The sequence below is a fragment of the Lycium barbarum genome, chromosome 6, assembly GCF_019175385.1.
Source record: "Lycium barbarum isolate Lr01 chromosome 6, ASM1917538v2, whole genome shotgun sequence".
NCBI lineage: Eukaryota > Viridiplantae > Streptophyta > Magnoliopsida > Solanales > Solanaceae > Lycium > Lycium barbarum.
This window is the reverse complement of record NC_083342.1, coordinates 35,077,557-35,098,932: the sequence shown is the minus strand read 5'-3', so window position 1 is coordinate 35,098,932 and position 21,376 is coordinate 35,077,557. Positions and strand designations below refer to the sequence as shown.

Here is a 21,376-nt window from a genome sequence, read left to right as displayed (position 1 = left end):
GATAGTATTTGGCCTGTCGTACTAGTTACGTATAATTTTCCACCATGGGATTGCATGAAAAATCCATATTTCATGATGACACTTCTTATTCCAGGTCCTAAGTGTCCAGGCAATGATATTGATGTATACTTACAACCAATGATTGTAGAGTTGAAAGAGCTATGGGACGGGGTGGAGACTTATGATGCACACTCAAAATCTAATTTTCTTATGCGTGTGGCTCTCCTGTGGATGATTAATGACTTTCATGCATATGGGAACCTTTCAGGATGGTCAACCAAAGGAAAGCTTGCATGCCCTTGTTGCTATAAAGACACACAATCAGTTTCCTTACATAATACGTTATGTTATATGGGTCATCGTCGCTTCCTTCCCATAAACCATCCATGGCGTAGAAGCAGGGTGTTATTTGATGGGAAAGTGGAAATGGGGGCTGCACCGAGCCTTTAACAGGTGATGAAGCACTTATGCAATTACAAGATTTGGGCAATGTGACTTATGGTAAAGTGCAAAAGCGAAAGCGTAATGTTTCTAACAATGCTTATAATTGGAGGAAGAACAGTATCTTTTTTCAATTGCCTTATTGGAAGAATCTTATGTTGTGACATAACCTTGATGTGATGCATATAGAAAGAAATGTGTCCGATAATATTTTATCAATTGTGATGAATATGGTTGGAAAGACAAAGGACACATTGAAAAGTAGATATGATTTGGTGGACCTTGGAATCAGGTAAGGATTGCAACCAATTGAGTATGGGGACAATATTTTGTTACCGGCGGCATGCTATGCATTGTCCCTACAAGAGAAGTTGAAGGTATGTGATTTCTTAGCTAATTTAAAGGTTCCAGATGCCTTTTCATCAAACATTTCAAGGTGTGTTAACATACTTGAGAAAAAGATACATGGATTGAAGTGTCATGATCATAATGTATTATTACAAGACATTTTTCCAGTAGCTATACGTGGTTTGTTGCCTAAGGAAGTCTGTTAACCAATTATAGCCTTAGCCAAAATTTTCAAGAATCTATACTCTAAGTGCTTGACAATTGAAGATCTTGATATCCTAGAGGCTGAAATTCCTATCATATTGTGCAAACTTCAAATGGTTTTTCTTCCGGTGTTCTTTGATGTCATGATTCATTTGACAATTCACTTGGCAAGAGAGGCAAAGCTTGGTGGACCAGTTCAATATCGGGATATGTACCCTATTGAGAGGTAACGTGTCTTTCTATAATATAAATGCCACATATTTAGAATATCATATTCTATAATTATATTAATCAGAAATCTATATATAGGTATTTGGGAACACTTAAGTCATATGTACGCAACCTAGGTCGTCCAGAAGGTTCAATTGTAGAAGGTTATTTGGCAGAGGAAAGCCTCACGTTTTGCTCACGATATTTAAGGAATATCTCAGCCAAGTTCAATAAACCAACTAGAAATGACGATGGATCTAGGTCAAAGGGTGAGATGTCCATCTTTAAAAATAGTGGGCAACCAAAAGGTGCTGCTACAGATAGCAAGAAGCTACCTCATGATGAGTTCAACCAAGCATGCATGTATGTGTTTCAAAATTGTGAAGAGGTGTCACAATTCTTGGAGTAAGTCTCTTATTTATTCCAAGATAATTTCACATTGAGACAATTCAATTAATCTTCACTAACACAAAATGTAGGGAATACACGAGAGAGATTGAAAGTCAAGGATCAATGAGAGCTCATAGGATGCATAACAAAGAGTTTCTTGATTGGTTTCGTGCACGTGTAGGTGTTTACTTAAATGACACTTTTACTATTAGTGTAATTATCCCAAGGTGTTATATTGGTCATAATAGTGTTGTTTGTTTCTGTAGATATTTGTGTTATCTGCACAAAGATGCGCAAATGATGATCTTGTAAGCTTAGCTGTCAGTCCTGACCCATTGGTTCATCGATATTCAACATTTATGGTGAATGGATTTAGATTTCAAACAAAAGAGCTTGTGAGAAAAACACAAAACAGTGGAGTTCTTGTTAGAGGAGATGATTCAGACCCTAATAAGGAGTATTATGGTGTGTTAGAGGACATTTATGAGTTGTCTTATGTGGGGAACAAGAGAGTTTACCTATTCAAGTGTCATTGCTGGGATGTGGCTCGCCTAGGAAGAGGATATAAGATTGACAAATATGGTTTTACAAGTGTGAATACTCACTGTGCCTTGAATACAAATGAGCCATTTGTGTTGGCGTCTCAGTCCGAGCAAGTCTTTTACTTGAATGACATGGTCAATAAAGATTGGCTTGTTGTTGTAAGGACAAATCCTCGCGACCTTTTCAATATTCCTGAAGTTGAAGATGAAGCATTACTTAACGAAGAAGTTTATCAACAAGAGGAAGTTGAATGTAATATTTTGCGTACCAATGACCAAGAAACTGAGATTGAGGTGTCTTTACATAGGGATGATATTGAACCACAAACTGTTTTGCGTACCAATGACCAAGGAAATGAGGAAGATGATTTCATTAATGACAATGATATAGATGTATCCGAGAATGAAGAAGACGAAGAAGAGTTACTTGATGATAATGATGGAGAGGACAGTGATACATCCTCTTGAAGATAAAGAAGCAAAAACTGATGATATAGATGACTACATCTTGTTTTGAGAAGTTCTCTGTATTTTTGTTCTTATTAGGCTGACATGAAACTAACAACCAAGATGTTTGTAGCTTTACTTTTATAGATAGAATCAGTGTTTAAGTAAAACTAGTGGTTTACTCTTAACATTTTCATCAATGATGGTATAGTTGTGAGCAAAAGGTCCCACATTTTTATAAATGATTGATTTAATATTTTGCTTAATGAATTGATATTTTCTCCAACATATAAATATATATATTTTATCATCTTTAATTTCTGATTATGATACTTATCCTTTTTTAATCTGATGTTGCAGGAAATGAGAGGAACTGGACGAGGTAAAAGCGGGAGAGACGGGACAGGCTGTGGACGTGTCAATTTTCGAGGACGTGGAAATTCTGGAATGACGTCTCAACCACAAATACAATCAATAGGGATTAACGAGGTACCTTTGGAGATAGGACAATCAAGTAACCCAAGTCAAGGAACTCTACAGCCCGGACAAATATCATGTAACCCTCTACAAAGAACATCTCCAGAGACACAATCATCAAGGAATCTAGATGAAAATGCATGCCCCTCTCCAGAGGCTAAAAATGGTGCAGGTTAGTTCTCTGTTATAGTCCCCTTCGTAAAAGGAGAATGAACTATTGTAAATCCTCCTTTAGGGTAGAGGGGGCTTGGAGAATGACCTTTGATTAATGGCAAGTGCATCTACGGACTTTAACCGTTAGAGCCAGTAACTGTATAAAGAACTGGGGGTTTAAGACACATACATACATACGTGGTTTCTCTCAGGGTTTTATATTTTCCCATGAACAAAGACATTCATCATCACATACCAATTATTATGGGGTAGACTTATTTTCCAGATCCTTTTCAAATGCTTATTTCTTCTCAGAATTATCCCTTAAATTTTCTGATCTTGAATTGTTTTGTTGCTCTATGGGATTCTTTTTTCATGGTGATTCTTGGATATGAATGTAGACGTAAATTTGGTCGCTCTAAGGTGGGGTTGTTCATTTTTGTTTAATTTGTTTCTTAAATTGATAAGGTTACAATCTTTGCTTAAGAACTTGGTTTGCTTGGAGAGAAAAATCTCGCTAAGATTATAGAAACTGTTTATTTTGAGAATGACTTGGTAAATTTTCATGGTTTTTGTTTTTTATAAGGTTTCTCTGAGACCAGCAGAGCATTCTTTGGATTCTTACCTGTCAACCTTTTACCTTTCGTCTGAATTCGGAACATCTTGTCGTGAACCTTTATTTTTCTGTCCTCTTTTCTTGGATCCAAAAGCACATAACTGAAAAGCATTACAAGCCATCAAGAGCATGTGTTATTTGGTTTTCTTACCCAAAGGGAATGCAGAAACGAGCTAGAACCAAATTAAGTATTCAAAATGTACATATTTCACAGAAAGTTAAATTGGTTACATTAAATTAACAAAGTGCCAGCATCTACAGATCACCAAAGTTAGAAGAAACTTCAAAGTGAGTGCAGAGTTGACATATACACATGCACAAAATCTGACAGCCACATTAGCATAAGGCCAAGACTGAATCCATTCTTTAGCCCAACAAATAAATGAGCACAAGAAAACCAACAAGTAAGAACAAAAACTTGAGATTGTTATCTGCTTGTACTTGGGCTGTGTCTTGAGCATTACGAACATGTGGCCCGTGATATGCAGGAGTATATCCAAAAGGGTAATTTGATGTGGTAGGATACGCTGTAGGACCAGGAAATCCATGAAACTGGAAGCTGAGTAATGAAGGGAGCAATCCACCGAAACCAACGGACATTGTAAAGTTACCGAATCTTGCAGTTGCTGTGGGAAAAAACCCTCCCAATCCTCCCATATGACCGAATCCTCTATGATTATGAAAATTATTTGGATCAGGTTGAGGAGCAGTTTCAGGTCGTTGTCCTGCAGGTCTATTAGGAATTTCAAGGCCGGGGATTGGTTTTGATCTGGGATCAGTAGAAGTCCTTCCTATGCCACAAAGAGGAACTAATTTCTCCTCTTGAATAAGGGCTTTACAAACAGGGCATTCATGGCACTGTGAGTGAAGACGTAACCATCTATAAAGGCATGGCCAACAGTAGAGGTGACCACAGAGAGTCACAATGGGATTTTGGGCTAATTCAAAACAGATGTTGCATTCAAAATCATGTTCGTCATCATAGTCTCCCTTCGTAAAAGGAGACATGTATATGCTAATAGTAACTTTTCTCATTAAATGTCTGCTACACTTGATCCAGTCGAACCATACTTCAGAACTTGAATGTCTCCCTGTAATGTCATATGATTTAAAATCTGCATTGTAGAAAATCTTATATTCCCCCATATCTATTTAAATTCCGGCCAGAGCTGTCGGATAAATTCACTCTCTTTGTTAGTTAAGACTCTTTGTAGCCGATATATATTAAAATCAGTAGTGGTGATATATTTTTTTTTTTGCTTTGCAGTTTCTCGCATCAATAAAAAGAGAGGAAGGGGAAAATCTAAATCTAAGACAATAGATATAAAAACTAAGTATGGAGGAAAAATCACAATAATGATTCCAGATGACATTGATAGAGCTGTGGGTTCCGGGGCTAGAGATATTGTTAATTACTCTAGTTTGATCATGAGGACCTATATCTCGTTCCGGGAGGGAAAATGGCAAAAGATTGTTTTGAAATACGGAGAAGCAATGTGGTTACAGGTCAAGGTAACAAATTACTGTCAATATTATATTTCCTTTAGATTCATGATTTATTCATACGATTATTATATCAAATATAATGTTACAATATGTTCAGAACAAATTTGAAGTTTGTGGCGGGCTGCGAGAGCATAAGTTGCAAGGCGTTGTGATAAGTAGTATGCAAAGGCTTTTTAGAGCATGGAAAGCTCGATTGCACACTGATTACCTCCGTTATTCTACTGATGAAGACATATTGTCTCATCGACCTGAGGATGTTCAGTTGGAGGACTGGAAATACCTAGTAAAGTATTTTGGAAGTGAGGAATTCAAGGTACCTTAATAACTAGTATTTTGGAAGTTAGGAAATACAAAGTGTGTTTACTCTTTGAATAAAGTTATCCTGAAGTCTTGAATTATTGCAGGTTTTCAGTGAGAGAAACAAAAGAAATAGGGCAAAGCAAATAACTAAGCATGCTTGTGGTACAAGGTCTTTTGCAGAAGTAGAAGAATCTACGGTGAAAATACTATTGTTCCCCTATTATAACATATAATGCTTTGTTATTTATATATTTATCTGCTTATAAATTTTCCCTATAAAACTATATTGTAGAGATATCCGGTTTCTGGAGAAAAGGACACACCAGATAAAGTGTGGGAGATCCAACATACACATAAGAATGTTAACGGAGAACGGGTGTGGTTGGATTCAAAATCCCAAAAAATTCATGTAACTCCCTAAAATCACTGCCTTATTATCTTTCCATCATATTACTTGCTACTTTCATATGTTTATTATGTCTTGGTGTAAATGATTATGCATAAATGTAGGGCCAGCTTCAGCAACTTGTTGTTGAACAACAATCTGAAGAGGTTGAGCATCCCATGACTAGAGAAGAGATGTATTCATCCATTCTTGGTCAAAAATCAGGCTATGTTCATGGTTTTGGATATGGAAAGAATCCTCCCAGAAAGACTCAAATGCAGTACGCAAACATAGAAGTTAGTGTGTCTTCTTCGATGGAAATTATGCGTCAAGAGATACAAGCTGATATGGACCGGAAGTTCCAAGAAGAACTTAACCGAAAGTTGCAAAAAGAAAATGAACAGATGGCTATCGACTTAAAAAAGGAGATGGAAGAAGATTTGCAAAAAAAATTGGAAGAGGAGCGTGTACACATGAGAGGATAATTCGACAAGATGATCCAAGACCAAATGGCTGCTTTCATGACTAGAATTCTACAGGTACTTGCTCTTGCTCCTTCTTAACAAGTTTTCTCCTTTCCTTGACAATTCTTCTTTCTTACTTTTGAAAATTATTTTGTTTCTTGCTCCATATAAGTTGTTGGCTAGTTCCTCTAAATCTGATTTTCTAGCAGAATTTTGTATTTCGCTGCTACTAAAGTTCTCTTACAATTTCAGGTTGCTGATTTTAGAAGTAACATTCTTTCTTCTTGACCTTTCTGATCTTTCTGATCGTTTAATGTGTTGGTTTATTAAAAGATGGAGCAGTTTTTCCTGTGTTTCGTTAATTTTTTTTTTACACCAGCAGCAACAAATGCTGCCTTTATGCACACCTTGTGGCAAACACCTTGTGCACCAACAGCAACAACCAAGGCTACAAAGTACCAGCACCAGGCTGCTCCGATCCTCTGATGCCTGTCTGATAGAGGCCAGCAGTAGTAGAACCTGCTGCTGCTACCCTATTCTAACTCCCCTACCTGTTACAAAAATCCTTGCAACACAACCAGGCCTCTATCAGTCTAACCTCCAGGCCTGCACACCCTTTGGCACAACCAGCCTCTATCAGCAACCAGTTGCTGCATTGCTGGTTTTGTATTTCTTCTTGCATAAACACTAGTTGTTACTGCAACCCATGTACTCCCTCCTGGTTCACACCAACAACAATAGGTGTTGCATTTATGATGTTTCTATCATCAGTATCTGTGTACAGCTACCAACTATATTTCCTGACTGCTGTAAACAGCATTGTTTTCACCTCATCATGACTTTTTACTTTCCTTGTGTACTTGAAAATTTCTTCAAAGTACACCAGATTGTGTAAAATTTGTCACGGAGCTGCTGCTTAATTACCAACTGCTGCACATGGCAGTGCTGTTTTCCATCAGTACTATACCAGCAATCAACTCCACCTCTGCAACACATCATCTCCCCTATACCTAAAATCTGATTATCCACCCATAATAGTTGTAAATGAATGGTTCCATCAATCTGTATCTTCACGTCAAGCGTTTCCCACCAAAAAACCATATTTCCCATTTTGCCCCTGATTATGAAAAAACAGTCTTGATAGTCCAACCATCAGGTTCTCCATACAATATATTTGTAAATGATTGTATAAATCATTATCCATCATCCTGGTAGTCTTTTCGACCTAACATACCATATTTCTCATCATCCTGGCAGTCTTCGGTAATGTAGTTTGTAGTTTTGCCATAATCTAATTTGTGTCTAATGCTCTTGGAATGGGTTGGATTTAAGTGTGGAATTTCTCTAGCGATTGTTATTAGTTGAGGTTAATTTCTAGCAATTACCCTTGCCATATTTTTTAGAAATTACCTTAAATTTAAGTGGTGAAATTGATGGAAAGAAGAAGTATACCAACTTGATCCCATAGCAATTTTGGGAACTCAATGGTCTGATTACACCCCTAGTAGGAACTGATGTATATGTGCAGGTTTAGATTGTTATATCCCGCATTTTTGTGCAATCGGATAATTTAAGATAATCGCGGGAAGACAACAAGCAAGGCCTTATTTTTATTTTGTTTGGCATATGAGTTGTTTATGAAAATTTTAAAGTGGGAATATTAAGAAAGGTCAAGGGTATAAAGGGAAATATTCGCAATATGACTCGTGGAAATATGGAGGAAGACGAAGGGCGAATTTGGAAATTGGAAAAATAATTTTTTCATGAATTGTAGAAAAAAATGTATGGACTTGAGTTTGGGCCAAGTTGGCAATGCAAATTGGTGTGGGCTTAAAGCCACATCAAAGGTTAATGAATAATTTAAAAGAAGATCAAGTCTTCATAAATTCATATAATTCTCTAGAAGTTTCAAGAAGTGGTAGAACAAAAAAAGGAGGAGAAAAACCTAGAGGTCCATTCGGCCAAGTGAAAAATCAACAAGAACCTTGGCAAAAGTTTCTTCAAAAATTGTTTTCTACTAATTGAAGGGCCCTTAACAAGGTGGAGTGTTCATTGGAACTAGAAGATTTCATATTCTTGCAAGTTACAATTCTAGTCAAGTGGGGAGTCAAGAAGAAAGGTGAGAATCAATTTATTTTATGTGTTATAGGTGATTATGTATGTTGTACTATTTAAAGGTTGATGAAATTCATGGAAATGTGGAAAACATGTTGTGGCCGTGAGTGTGTGGTGTGTATATGTGGCCGTGTATACATGATGTTTAGCCGTGTATATTGTGTGGAAATAAAGAGTCAATTCTACTTAGTAATTGGTTGTTGTTAAGTGGATTCTATGTTTCTAATAAAGGCGTAATGACCTCGGTGAAGTCGATGTAGTTGGAAACTTGCTTTAGAGATTATGTAAATTGAAAATAATGTTCTTGCAAGTATGGAAGATAATGAGACTAGTGTGATGTTGTTGGTGTATGAACTATTAGGTTGTTATTGTTTTATTGAAGTTGGAAGGCTTTGAAGGAAATTGTGTATTGATTGAATTGTTAGAATGTACTTTGGGTTGGTTATCGAAATTGTTAGTATGGTTGTTGGCATTGTTGTGAATAATTTGGCCGGGTTGAATTCCCGGGATTGTTGTTGATTGAAATTGGCCAAGTTGAACTTGGTGGGATGGAGTATTTACAGGGGAAATGCTGCTGAAATTTCGGTAGCTAAGTATTATCTTAAGATTCCAATTCTAAATGCTCTAACCAAAGTTTGGTAAATATGACCAATTTGTAGATTGTGGCGGATTTGCAACTTGAATTTGGAATAGCATAAGGAGCGGAAAGAGGTATGTAAGGCTTCACCCTTCCTTCTATGGCATGTCTTAGACGTAATATGTTGGATATGAACTCGGGGACAACTCTATTTTCCGGAATCCGCACCTAAACTTTCCCCTCTTTCATTCAGTAGAATTGAATTAGAAAGTGTGCGAAACGTTGGAAAAACTTTCCAAACCTCTAGAACTTGCATAAATAGGACCCGACTACCTTGAAACCCTCACAAGTAACGCCATGACATGTAATATATGTAAATTGTGCACGCTACCATATTCGGCCCGAGGTGGGCCCATTGTTCCCGGATTTTCCTTATTGTTCCGTTTGACTTATTTTGAAGCAGAATTCAAAGGAAACTTTTGACCCTTGTCCCGATTATCAAACGATAAGTACCGAACCATTCAAATGGAAATATGTTTATGATGACCATGATAAGGATGATGCTAAGGAAGAGAATACGACTATGATAAGTACGACAAGAATGATTCCATACCTAAGAGTCTTAGGCTAAGGACCCAATGTGAATACGAAAGTATCAAACTAGTTCTTGATTTTTAATTCTATTCCTTGGTTATGACACTATCTTCTAAAGATTTCAAAGGCATGATCCCCAAGTCGTAAAGTCTCAAATGTCTATGATAGATATGTTGACAATATGTTCCTACTATGAATATGACAATATGACAATGTTAAATTATTTCTTGATATCTCAACTCTATTATGGGTAATAACTACTTTAGAGGTTCCAAGTATATGAAACGATGCCTTATGACCCTATTTTATGTTTTCTCATAAGGACACTCTTCATTGATAGTCTCGCCTTATGATACTAGTTCCTTCAAGGTGAGGCAAAGCGGTCACGGTTATACCATAATGTAATCGGAAGTCACCGACCTTACGTCACTCCGATGGATACATGGTTTTCTTTGGGCTCTCCTGCATGCTTATATGACACATGTATATGAGATATGAATATGTACATGGGGTGGGGGAAGGGATACATGGGGGATGGGAAGGGAAACATGTTTCATTGCCACCTGGTCAGCTGGCTTATCATCCCGGACGCGGGATGCCCGGACGCGGGATGCCCGGACGCCGGATATATGGGCGAACCGATGTATTTCGGTGCTATGTGGGCGAGCCGACATTGTTCGGTGCTATGCTATGTCCTGCTATGCTATGACCTGATATGATATGACATGATATGATATGACATGATCTCATATGATTTGATACGATATGATATGATATGATAAGACATGACATAATATAAGTTCTATTTTCTATGTCTATGAAAAAGAAATGTTTTCCAAAGACAGACAAGCATGCATGGTATCTGGCCTGAAAGGGCATTCCTATGTACAGGTTACTTTCTTATTTCATTATATGTCCTATGATCCCATGATATTGTTATTCAAGCTCTATGGTTCGGCTTGCATTATTTTTCCATGCCTTACATACTCAGTACACTATTCGTACTGACGTCCCTTCTTGTGGACGCTGCGTTTCATGCCGCGCAGGTCAGCAGGTAGACAGGCTTGACTCCTAGGAGCTTCATCAGCAGTATTGTAGCAGCGCTCCAGTTGTTCCGGAGCCTCAGTTCCTTGGTACTATTTTGTGTATATATTGGGGCACGACAGTACTCGGCCCTTCTTATGGATATGTGTACTATGTTTAGAGGCTCGTAGACAGATATGTACAACTAGATGTTTTGTACTTTTGATGGTCCTCGTCGCTGTGTAATGTGCTAGCAAAGTTTGCTAGCCTATGTTTATAATTATGCTACTGATGTTAATAGTAAGCAACGGAAGAAAAAAAAAGGATATGGTATAGTGCATACGGCCCACTTAGTAATAAGAATACGATACAGATAGGGGGTGCTCGGTACAAGTATTGGGTACCCGTCGCGGCCCTAGTTGGGTCGTGACAGAAGTGGTATCAGAGCAGGCGGTCCTAGGGGTTTGTCTACGAGCCGTGTCCAGTAAAGTCCTGTTTATGGGTGTGTAGCGCGCCACACTTATAGGCAGGAGGCTGCAGGGCATTTAGGAAATATGACCTTCTTTGTCTTCTAGATCGTACGATAGAGCTATGCTACTAGGCTCTCTTATTCTTTTCCTAATCCTATGTTATGGTTTCAGTAATGTCGATGAAGAGAGCAGCTTCAGATAGTGGGGGCACCAAGAAGGCCCCTAGAGTATCTCCAGAGCCGAGTAAGGGGAGCATCGGCTATTCGATTGAGACAGATCCGTCGGAGGACCCAGCCACAATTCCTCCAGAGTTCCTGACCCCCAGAGCGGAGGATCCCACGGAGGACAGCTATGATATAGATCTGTCGGAGGACCCAGCAACAATTCCTCCAGAGTTTCTGACCCCTAGAGTAGAGGATCCCGCGGAGGTTAGCTATGATACGGATCCCTCGGACGATCCGGCGACGATTCCTCCAGAGTTTCTTACCTCCATGGAGGAGGATAGTCATGACACAGACCCATCAGAGCATTCTTCTGGGACACCGGAGGAGGAGATTTCTGGGGACATACCAGCTGCTCCTGTAATGGAGCACTATGTCAGTCAGGCCACCTCGGAGAGTGCTACGGACTACTCCTGTCCTTTGTCCTGGTCATCAGTGAACCAGGAATCGCCTGGTTATCTATACTCTTCCGATTCGGATGCGAGAAATGTCGAGAGTCAAACGAGCGGAGAGCAGATAGACGAGGATGAGGAGCATACTTCACATGGAAGCTCCCCAGACCAGGCTCGAGATTGATCGGCTACAGGTATATGAGATTTTCTTTGAATTTTTCTATGTATACGTAATCTTTGCAAAATGCTAATTAGTGACGGCAGACAGAAATTCAAAAAGGGGCCAAAGACTTAGCGGTTGTGAGTAATGGCGATTGAGATGTCTCCGCCACCAGTGCGAATTTAGAAACCTTGGATAAAAGATAATCATATGTATGGATGGGAGTAAATAGTGAAGATTTAAACAAAGGCAATATGGTAATTGTATGGTCATGAAAGTGAAGATAGGAGTGGGACCCGCTGTGAGGACGTTTTGGGAAGTTGTTAGAACCCCGACTTACCTTAAATTATGTGACAAAGGTCGTGCGGGGCAGTCGATATAATTATACCAGCATTCACGCATTTAAATGCACCAAAGTTTCGAGGTTAAGCGTGCTAAGGTGGGAAGATGGGTGACCCCCTAGGAAATATACTAAAAATTTCATAAATGTGAGAACAAGAGACGAATGTGAAATGAGGTAGCCTAAAAGTAAATTAGAGTGTGTGAAGTGGTTAAGAACCCTGTAGAAGTCGTGTAGGCTGAGACGGACTAGTCTAGCAGAAGGGGAGAAAGCATGACAGAGCTTCAGGACTAGAGAAGGTTTGATTAGTGTTTAAAAGTGTTTGTAAGTAAAGTAGTGGTGGAAATGTATATATGTACATGACATCTTATCTGTGACTGTAGAACACTAACAAACAGTGTCGCGATACATAGAATATGCTAGCTGAATGAAATTCAAAAGACGTGATGAAGGATAAGTACGGATGTCACCGGGTAAGACCGATACCGAACCCACACTAGTTAAGGCTAGAAGGCCCTAATGCGGTGATATACGGGAACATATCTAGCGAGGGGATAGACGCGGCAGACTCCACGAAGAAGGAATTACAATTGTACAAGATCGCAGAAGGCGACGATTATTTAAAGGGCATAGGCGTGCGTAGACCCTATTAATAAATGAGGGGGGGGGGGGGGGGGGGGGAGAACATGTTAGACCTAAAATGGACTATGACGATTCAAGATCCAATAAAGGGGACTTATTAACGCAGGGCCAACGTTCGGAGCTAACTCAATTGACCTACGACATAAAGGCAACCTAAGCTCCTAAAATGGATACGTTAAGCGACATGTGGGATATCTACGAAGGAGACCTCCCCGAAGTATTATAATACACTAGGAGACCAGTTTAACATTCGAGGACGAATGTTCTAAACGGGGGGAGGATGTTATATCCCGCATTTTTGTGCAATCGGATAATTTAAGATAATCGCGGGAAGACAACAAGCAAGGCCTTATTTTTATTTTGTTTGGCATATGAGTTGTTTATGAAACTTTTGAAGTGGGAATATTAAGAAATATCAAGGGTATAGAGGGAAATATTCGCAGTATGACTCGTGGAAATATGGAGGAAGACGAAGGGCGAATTTGGAAATTGGAAAAATAATTTTTTCATGAATTGTAGAAAAAAATGTGTGGACTTGAGTTTGGGCCAAGTTGGCAATCCAAATTGGTGTGGGCTTAATCCCACATCAAAGGTTAATGAATAATTTAAAAGAAGACCAAGTCTTCATAAATTCATATAATTCTCTAGAAGTTTCAAGAAGTGGAAGAACATGAAAAGGAAGAGAAAAACCTAGAGGGCCATTCGGCCAAGTGAAAAATCACAAGAACCTTGGCAAAATTTTCTTCAAAAATTGTTTTCTACCAATTGATGGGCCCTTAACAAGGTGGAGTGTTCATTGGAACAAGAAGATTTCATATTCTTGCAAGTTACAATTCTAGTCAAGTGGGGAGTCAAGAAGAAAGGTGAGAATCAATTTATTTTATGTGTTATAGGTGATTATGTATGTTGTATTATTTAAAGGTTGATGAAATTCATGGAAATGTGGAAAACATGTTGTGGCCGTGAGTGTGTGGTGTGTATATGTGGTCGTGTATACATGATGTTTAGCCGTGTATATTGTGTGGAAATAAAGAGTCAATTCTACTTAGTAATTGGTTGTTGTTAAGTGGATTCTATGTTTCTAATAAAGGCGTAATGACCTTAGTGAAGTCGATGTAGTTGGAAACTTGCTTTAGAGATTATATAAATTGAAAATAATGTTCTTGCAAGTATGGAAGATAAGGAGACTAGTGTGATGTTGTTGGTGTATGAACTATTAGGTTGTTATTGTTTTATTGAAGTTGGAAGGCTTTGAAGGAAATTGTGTATTGATTGAATTGTAAGAATATACTTTGGATTGAAGCAATTGGAGCGGTTTTCCGTCTCGAATTCCGGGGGACGGAGTCGTACTTAAGGCTCGCGGCCGAGCCTATCACATCCGGAACATGCCTAGGAACAAAGGGAAATGCTTCACATACCTTGGTAGCACCTTACGCTCGCTTGGCGTCAATCCAAATTTCGTCCAAAATCTGGAAATGGTCAAGTTTACCATTTGTTAGTTTCAAACTTTCAATATTCCAACTTAACACATGCTTACCTACCGAAATTTCGGCAGCATTTCCTCTGTATACACGACATCCCCGAGACTTATCTCGGCTCAATTCATCAACACAACAACCCAGAAATGACATTAAAACAACAATAAACATTAAGACATACACTATGGCATCACTAGCCATCTTTCGACATAACGAAACATCTTTCGTTTCAAACTTACATTTCCAAACCAAACTTATTATTTTCATATTCATTATCCATCAAAATCATTACGACATACATCGGAGGCATCCATACCATTTTCACACGATATACATAAGATATGCAAACATTCAAACTTTCCATTAAGCTACTACTTATCCAATCTTCCCAACCTTCAACATACAAGTTCATAAACACATTTCCATATTCCAAGTTCATTATCCTTAATCATAATTTCAAGAAACCATGCTAAAACAACATACTTTCCGACAACAACTTTACCAACAAATACTTCGTGTTAGCTTAACCATTATCCTCCCATCTACTTCACAAATCCATAACAACACAATTAACATGCTAACAAGATTTGGTCCTCCTTCCAACATTACATAACCACACGGCCACCTACAATATTTTCCAATTTTCACTAATTCATTCCACTTTCATTTCTAATACAATTTCCATCATACTACAACTAAATTACAACATGAATTCAAATCATCCAAATCATGCAATATACATATATATATTCGGCCAACACACACTTAATTCCAACACACAAAATTTCCATGTTTTTCATTCATTCACACATACTACATCATACATATACCATTTATAACATAACAAGAGCATGAAATCCTCACCTTTCTTCAAGTTCTTCACTTGGAGGATAAAATTGTTTTCTTGCCACAATACTTATATCAACTTGTAGAGGGCTTTGCACTTTGTAATAATTTCACAAGAGATGAACTTTTCAACCAAAGAATTGGCTCCAAAAAAATTTTTCTTTCTTTTCTTTCTTTTTCTCCCTTCCACCCGAATTCTCTTCTTTCTTTTCCTTTGAATTCTTTTTCTTGAAGCTTCTTTGGATAATGATGCATTTTCATATATAATAAAATCCATGTGATAATTATCACATGGTAATTTAATAAATCCCATGGGCCAAGGCCTTACATGGCCGGTTGGGCTCCCACTTGGGCCTTAGTTTTCTTATTATTTTTTTTTTGAGCCAACTTGGCTAATTTTGTGATTTATGGAACAAGTTTCCAAAATTCCAATTTTGCCCTTGGCCTCCTTTCGTAATTCCATACCATTGAATTCATAACCTACACATTGATACCATGTAATGTCCAATTGTGGCCTCATTCATTACAAGTCAATTTATCTTGAATTTTTCGAATAAGCGAAAATGTCGGATGTAACAAAATGAATACCGGGAATGCTGTTGTCTCTGTCCTACCCTAAACTCACCAGCAATATCTAAGGATCTGGACTCTTACAATGGCCCCGGTCACTCTTGCGCTCTATCCTTGTCACGACCCGTCTAGGGGGCCGCGACGAGCGCCCGGTGCTAGCGCACTCGGGCACCCCTTGGCTTGTACTTACACTGACATCTAGGTGAGCCACATAATTAAACATACATTTCTATTCATTAGTCATACTAGTCCCATTGGAAAACAATGCCTTTATATCATCAGTGGCATCTATACCACGTCAATGTACATGAGCCGACAAGGCTAACAAAATGATATACAAAATATAGGCCGTCAAGGCCAAACACATCTAACCACGTACACATGTCTACGAGCCTCTAAGGAGAGTATGTCACATCACATAAGCGGGACAGGACCCCGCTATGCCCATAATTATGTACACAAAGGAATAAGTACCCAAAAGATATAGCTCTGAATGAAATGGAGCTCCGCTATGTAGTTCCTGAGAATGTAGCTATGGATGAATCCTGTCTCCCTGTGCACCTGCGGGCATGACGCAGCGTCCACAAACAAAAGGACGCCAGTACGAAGAATGTACTGAGTATGTAAAGCATGATCAATATCAATGTAGAAGCAAAATAAGCAACATGAAAGATAACACGGGATAGGAGATAGTAATATCATCGTGATACGCACTTACATGCCTTTCGTAGGAACTATCCATTCTAATGCGTATTTGTGTACATATATCCATATCTATATCCATAATCGTATCCGTTCCATAATTATACTCATATTCGTATACATACTCGTGTCTATGTCATAAACACACTCATATCATATTCATAGCATTTACATAGCATACCCGACCATGCAGGATCAGTGTTTTATACATACTTGGCCAACCAAGGCTCAAGGTTACACATTCCTGGCCCTACCAAGGCGTCAGTGTTACATCTACCTGGCCCTACCAAGGCGTCAGGGTTATATCTACCTAGCCCTACTAAGGCGTCAGGGTTATCCGTACCATCTGTAGAGGTGTGCGCGCATCATATACATATTTATTTACATATCCCACCCGGCCTCATAAGCTCGGGGTTCCATAATAGTCATACATAGATACATATACATAATAGCTCATTAGCGTCTTTACTATTATAATTACTAGCATCGTCGTCATCATTATCGTCATCGCTATTAACACTATAGTCGTCTTCCATATCATTGTCGCTATTATCGTCATTCATCACATCTATCTTTATACGCTTACTCGTCATACGATGAACTTAGTACAATCGTAGCGTATCAAGAAATCGTGAGCTTACAAGCTCGGAAAATTAAATCATTTGAAAGATATCATAGTCTTATAGAAGATGTAGACATTTGGCCAAAGAACCATGCCTTATGAAAGAAGGGTTAGCCTTACATGCCTTTCCGTTCAACTATTTACCACTTGCACGTTCTCCTTCAACGCTCGCGTTTCTACCTTCATTAAAGTCATACTATCATTAGAATCGATAGCTAGTATATATGACAAAAACTAGAGAAAATCGGGCAACGTCTCCTCTATTTATACGACATTCCTCTATAGCGTATATCAACTCTCAAATGTCATTAATACATTCACAATACTATAACGATAGTCATTATTCATCCACATTATCCATGGCCATAACGCACGACGACGTCCATTCTCATACATTGATCATCTCATGTTCTCAACATCATTTATAACATATTTACATCACAACACATCAAGAAACGTAACTCAAGTTAAGCTACTTCTCAAAATGGCACTATTCCACATTCATGACCCATTTTTCTATACCCTTCTACAATCCAAGTATTTCAACTCTCAAATACCTTACACAACATAGAAATATGATAAATCTTACCTTAGATGTCGTAGGAACAAGCCTTGGTTGATAATACTCCACTTGAGCAAAAACCCTAGTTCATCTCCAATGAGATTTCTTGACTTGTATGACCTTTAATGGGTTTTCTTACACTTGTTTCACTTGGTTTATGTTGTTGATAACTAATAATCCTTGAATTCTTGTTGAATAAATGTAGAGAGATGTATTAGAGAGAAGGGGTGAAGTGTGGAAATGAAATAATAAACTTGGTCCCCCTTTTAATAACCCAAAATCTGATCTGGAATGAACAGTCGTCGAAAGTACAACAGTGGTCGTAAACTCAGTTTACGGTCCGTATTCCATTTTACGGGCCGTATTTAATCATAACAGAACCAGAAAGTCAGGCTGAGACATGGTGATTTACGAACACAGTTTACGGGCCGTATTTCAGTTTACGGTCCATATTTCAAGTCGTCTTTAACCATTCAAGCATTTGACAGAAAGTTGAAGTTTTGGAAGTTGAAATACGACATGGCAGTTTACGGCCCGTAAACTACTTTACGGTCTGTATTTCATTTTACGATCAACTGGACTAAATGCAAATCTGCAACTTTCCACATTTTCAGAACCTATAGTTAGTCATCATAGAGCATAACCTACCTCTTATTGCAATTTTCTTTGGAATCTTACTTAGGGTCTTCAAACGTCGTTCCCTTCTTATTAAAGCATCGTATATGCTATTCCCCTTGTTAGCCTATCCACTGTACGCTCGCGGGGAAATTTTCAAGGTGTAACAGTCCTCCGCTGGGGCTTATGATTCTTTAAATTCTACACATATGCCTGTATGGGGGAAATATCCATGCCCGACTGTAATGCGACTGTCGTACACTCATCTATCAAATGTTGCCCTAGACTTGCCAGGAAGAAATGAACTCTGTCCTGTATCTCAGCCACCATGGCTGGGCCATATCTAGCCAAAGAGTCGAAGTGTACACAATACTCCTAAACACTCATACTGCCCTGCTCAATACGTAAGAATCTATCTGCTCGGGCCAGTCGGGCTTCTGGTGGTAAATTATGGCGAATAAAAGCATCATAAAACTCTCGCCAAACAGCTTGAGGAGCATTCTCTCCCCTAGACATCTCTCATGCCTGATACCATTGTACTACAACATCACGAAGCCTATAAGATGCCAGCTTCACTAACTCTACCTAACCGGAGTGCATAACCCTCAAAGTCTGCTGCATACAATCAATAAAGTACTGAGGATCCATATTTTGCTTCAACAAAGAAAACTCTGGAGGATCTAAACTGAGGAAAGTCTTAACCCTCGCATTACCAGCTCGGTCTCCCTGATCAACACCAACTCCCTGTCGCTGCGCCTGAGCGGCAACCAATCTGGTCAATAATTGTATAGCATCTCGCATATCCTGGCCCGGTACATCTAACTGAAGGACTGGGGGAACTGGGGCAGGTGCTGGAAGCGGTGTATACGAAGTCTGGGATGGGCTCTAACTCTAGGACTCGCCCCGAACCCTGGTAGCCAGCTGAGTACGATGGGTGGCCTCACCAGCCACTCCTTTGCCCTTCTAGGCAGCTGTAGCTTTCTTGCGAGGAACCACAGAAATTAGAAAAGACTATTAGGAAGCGAACTCTTAACACACGGCTCTATCGCACGATCTAAGAGTGAAAGAATGAAAATTTATTAAATGTCCTGTAGCCTCCTGTTTATAAGTGTGGTACACGACACACCCCGAAATAAGACTCTACTAGACATGGTCTGTAGACAACCCTAAGACAGAACTTCTCTTATACCATTTCTATCACGACCCAACCCGATGGGCCGTGACGAGTACCTGATCTCTAGTGGCCAAACACCCCTATACGCATTCCTGGACAACACTACATAAGAAGGGCCCACAAGCAACTCAATCTTGATTAAACTGACTCATGAAAAAATAATATCACGAACTGTGCATCATGCAAATATATATATATTGAAGATAACAATGCAAGCCAACTAGGCTGCTACATGGACTGTACACAAAAGAATGGGAGCCGACAAGGCTACCTCACAAGTCATCTACACATAACTATCTACAGACCTCTAATAGAATAAAAGATGTATAAAGGACGGGACAAGGCCCTGTCATACCTATATGCATATACATCTAAAAAGAATGGCATACCAAATTAAACTGCAGCTCCGGATCAAGTGGGGCGTACTAACCACCGTTGGATGGGAGTCCTACTGAGCTTGACCGCCTGTCAATCTATCTGTACATTCGAGCATGAACGCAGCCCCCCCCCCCCCCCTTCCTGAGCAATAGGGGAGTCAGTACGGACCACGTACTGAGTATACGAGGCATAAGAGCAACATATATATAAGAATCATGAAAGGAATTTGAAACTCATAAACAAGCTGACTGTATGAATGCATATGGATTACTGAAGATACCTCTGCGTTGTATGATATGCATGCACTCTGTAAAAATCATGTACGTCGGTGTATACATATATATATATAGTAAACTGCCCATCCATATAGGTATGGTGTCATCATCATCATCACTATCTCGATTCCGGGCATCCCGCGTCCGGGACGATAGTCGTCTCACGCCGCCCACTGTTGGTGCTACCCCGCCATATAGGCACGGTGTTATGCTGCCCGGCCATGTAGGCACGGTGTACGAAAATAGCTGAACATACATATATATGTATATATATATATATATATAATGGAGGAAAGAATCATGAAAGATATACTCTGGACTACTCTGGGTAACATATGATCTCTTGGAACTATAAACATGGAACATAGGAATTCAAGGATACGATGAATCCTTTATCATCTAAGAGTATATTCTTTGGAACTCGCCCGCTTACTTTGTTCGTTCAGATAATAAGGATCATGCCCAAAGAATAAAAAGGGCAGCCTTAACATACCTTGAAGAGTATCTAATCATCCAACATCCACTTCTTGAACTTGTAAGTCTACGATCAGGACAACATAGACCACAATTAGTCCCTTCATAACACTTACTATCCACTTCAAGTGAAAAAGGGACTTAATGAAGTTCGGACAACCTCTCCTTCATAACTCACTAATTCGTCAATTCTACTTTAACTTAGATATCAACAATAACACTAACAACAACCATATCAATACTTACATATCAAAATATAATCAATTCTACTCCGAATCATCACTCCAACATAGCCCTCAAGTCCAACTCTACTTTTATTCAACTTACAACTTTCATAATGATAATTCCCTTTGCTTAAAACCACTAAAACTCTTGATAATTAACTTAAACACAAAGGTAGAAATAATATACATACCTTGAAGAGACTAGAATACCAAGAATCAAACTCCAATATCAATTCCTAAGTTCATTGTCACGACCCGACGAGGGGCTATGACGGGTACCCGGAGCTAACTACCGAGCACCACTAATTCTAATACTCATCAAACTTATCCTCCATACATTTATTGTCCTCACACATCTAATCATAAGGAAAACCATTTTTCGATTTCAAGAATATCTACATTTATATACATAAGCCCTTCGACTATCAAAATAAAATAA

General features: G+C 38.9%; 1 protein-coding gene across 1 annotated transcript; it reads right to left on the bottom strand.

Annotated features, from left to right (window-relative positions):
- Positions 1–4,190: 4,190 nt before the first annotated feature.
- On the bottom strand, positions 4,191–4,863 carry LOC132599678 (uncharacterized). Its single transcript, XM_060312960.1, has one exon. It carries the CDS (start codon positions 4,861–4,863, stop codon positions 4,195–4,197), a length of 669 nt encoding a protein of 222 aa, XP_060168943.1. The 3' UTR covers positions 4,191–4,194.
- Positions 4,864–21,376: the final 16,513 nt, after the last annotated feature.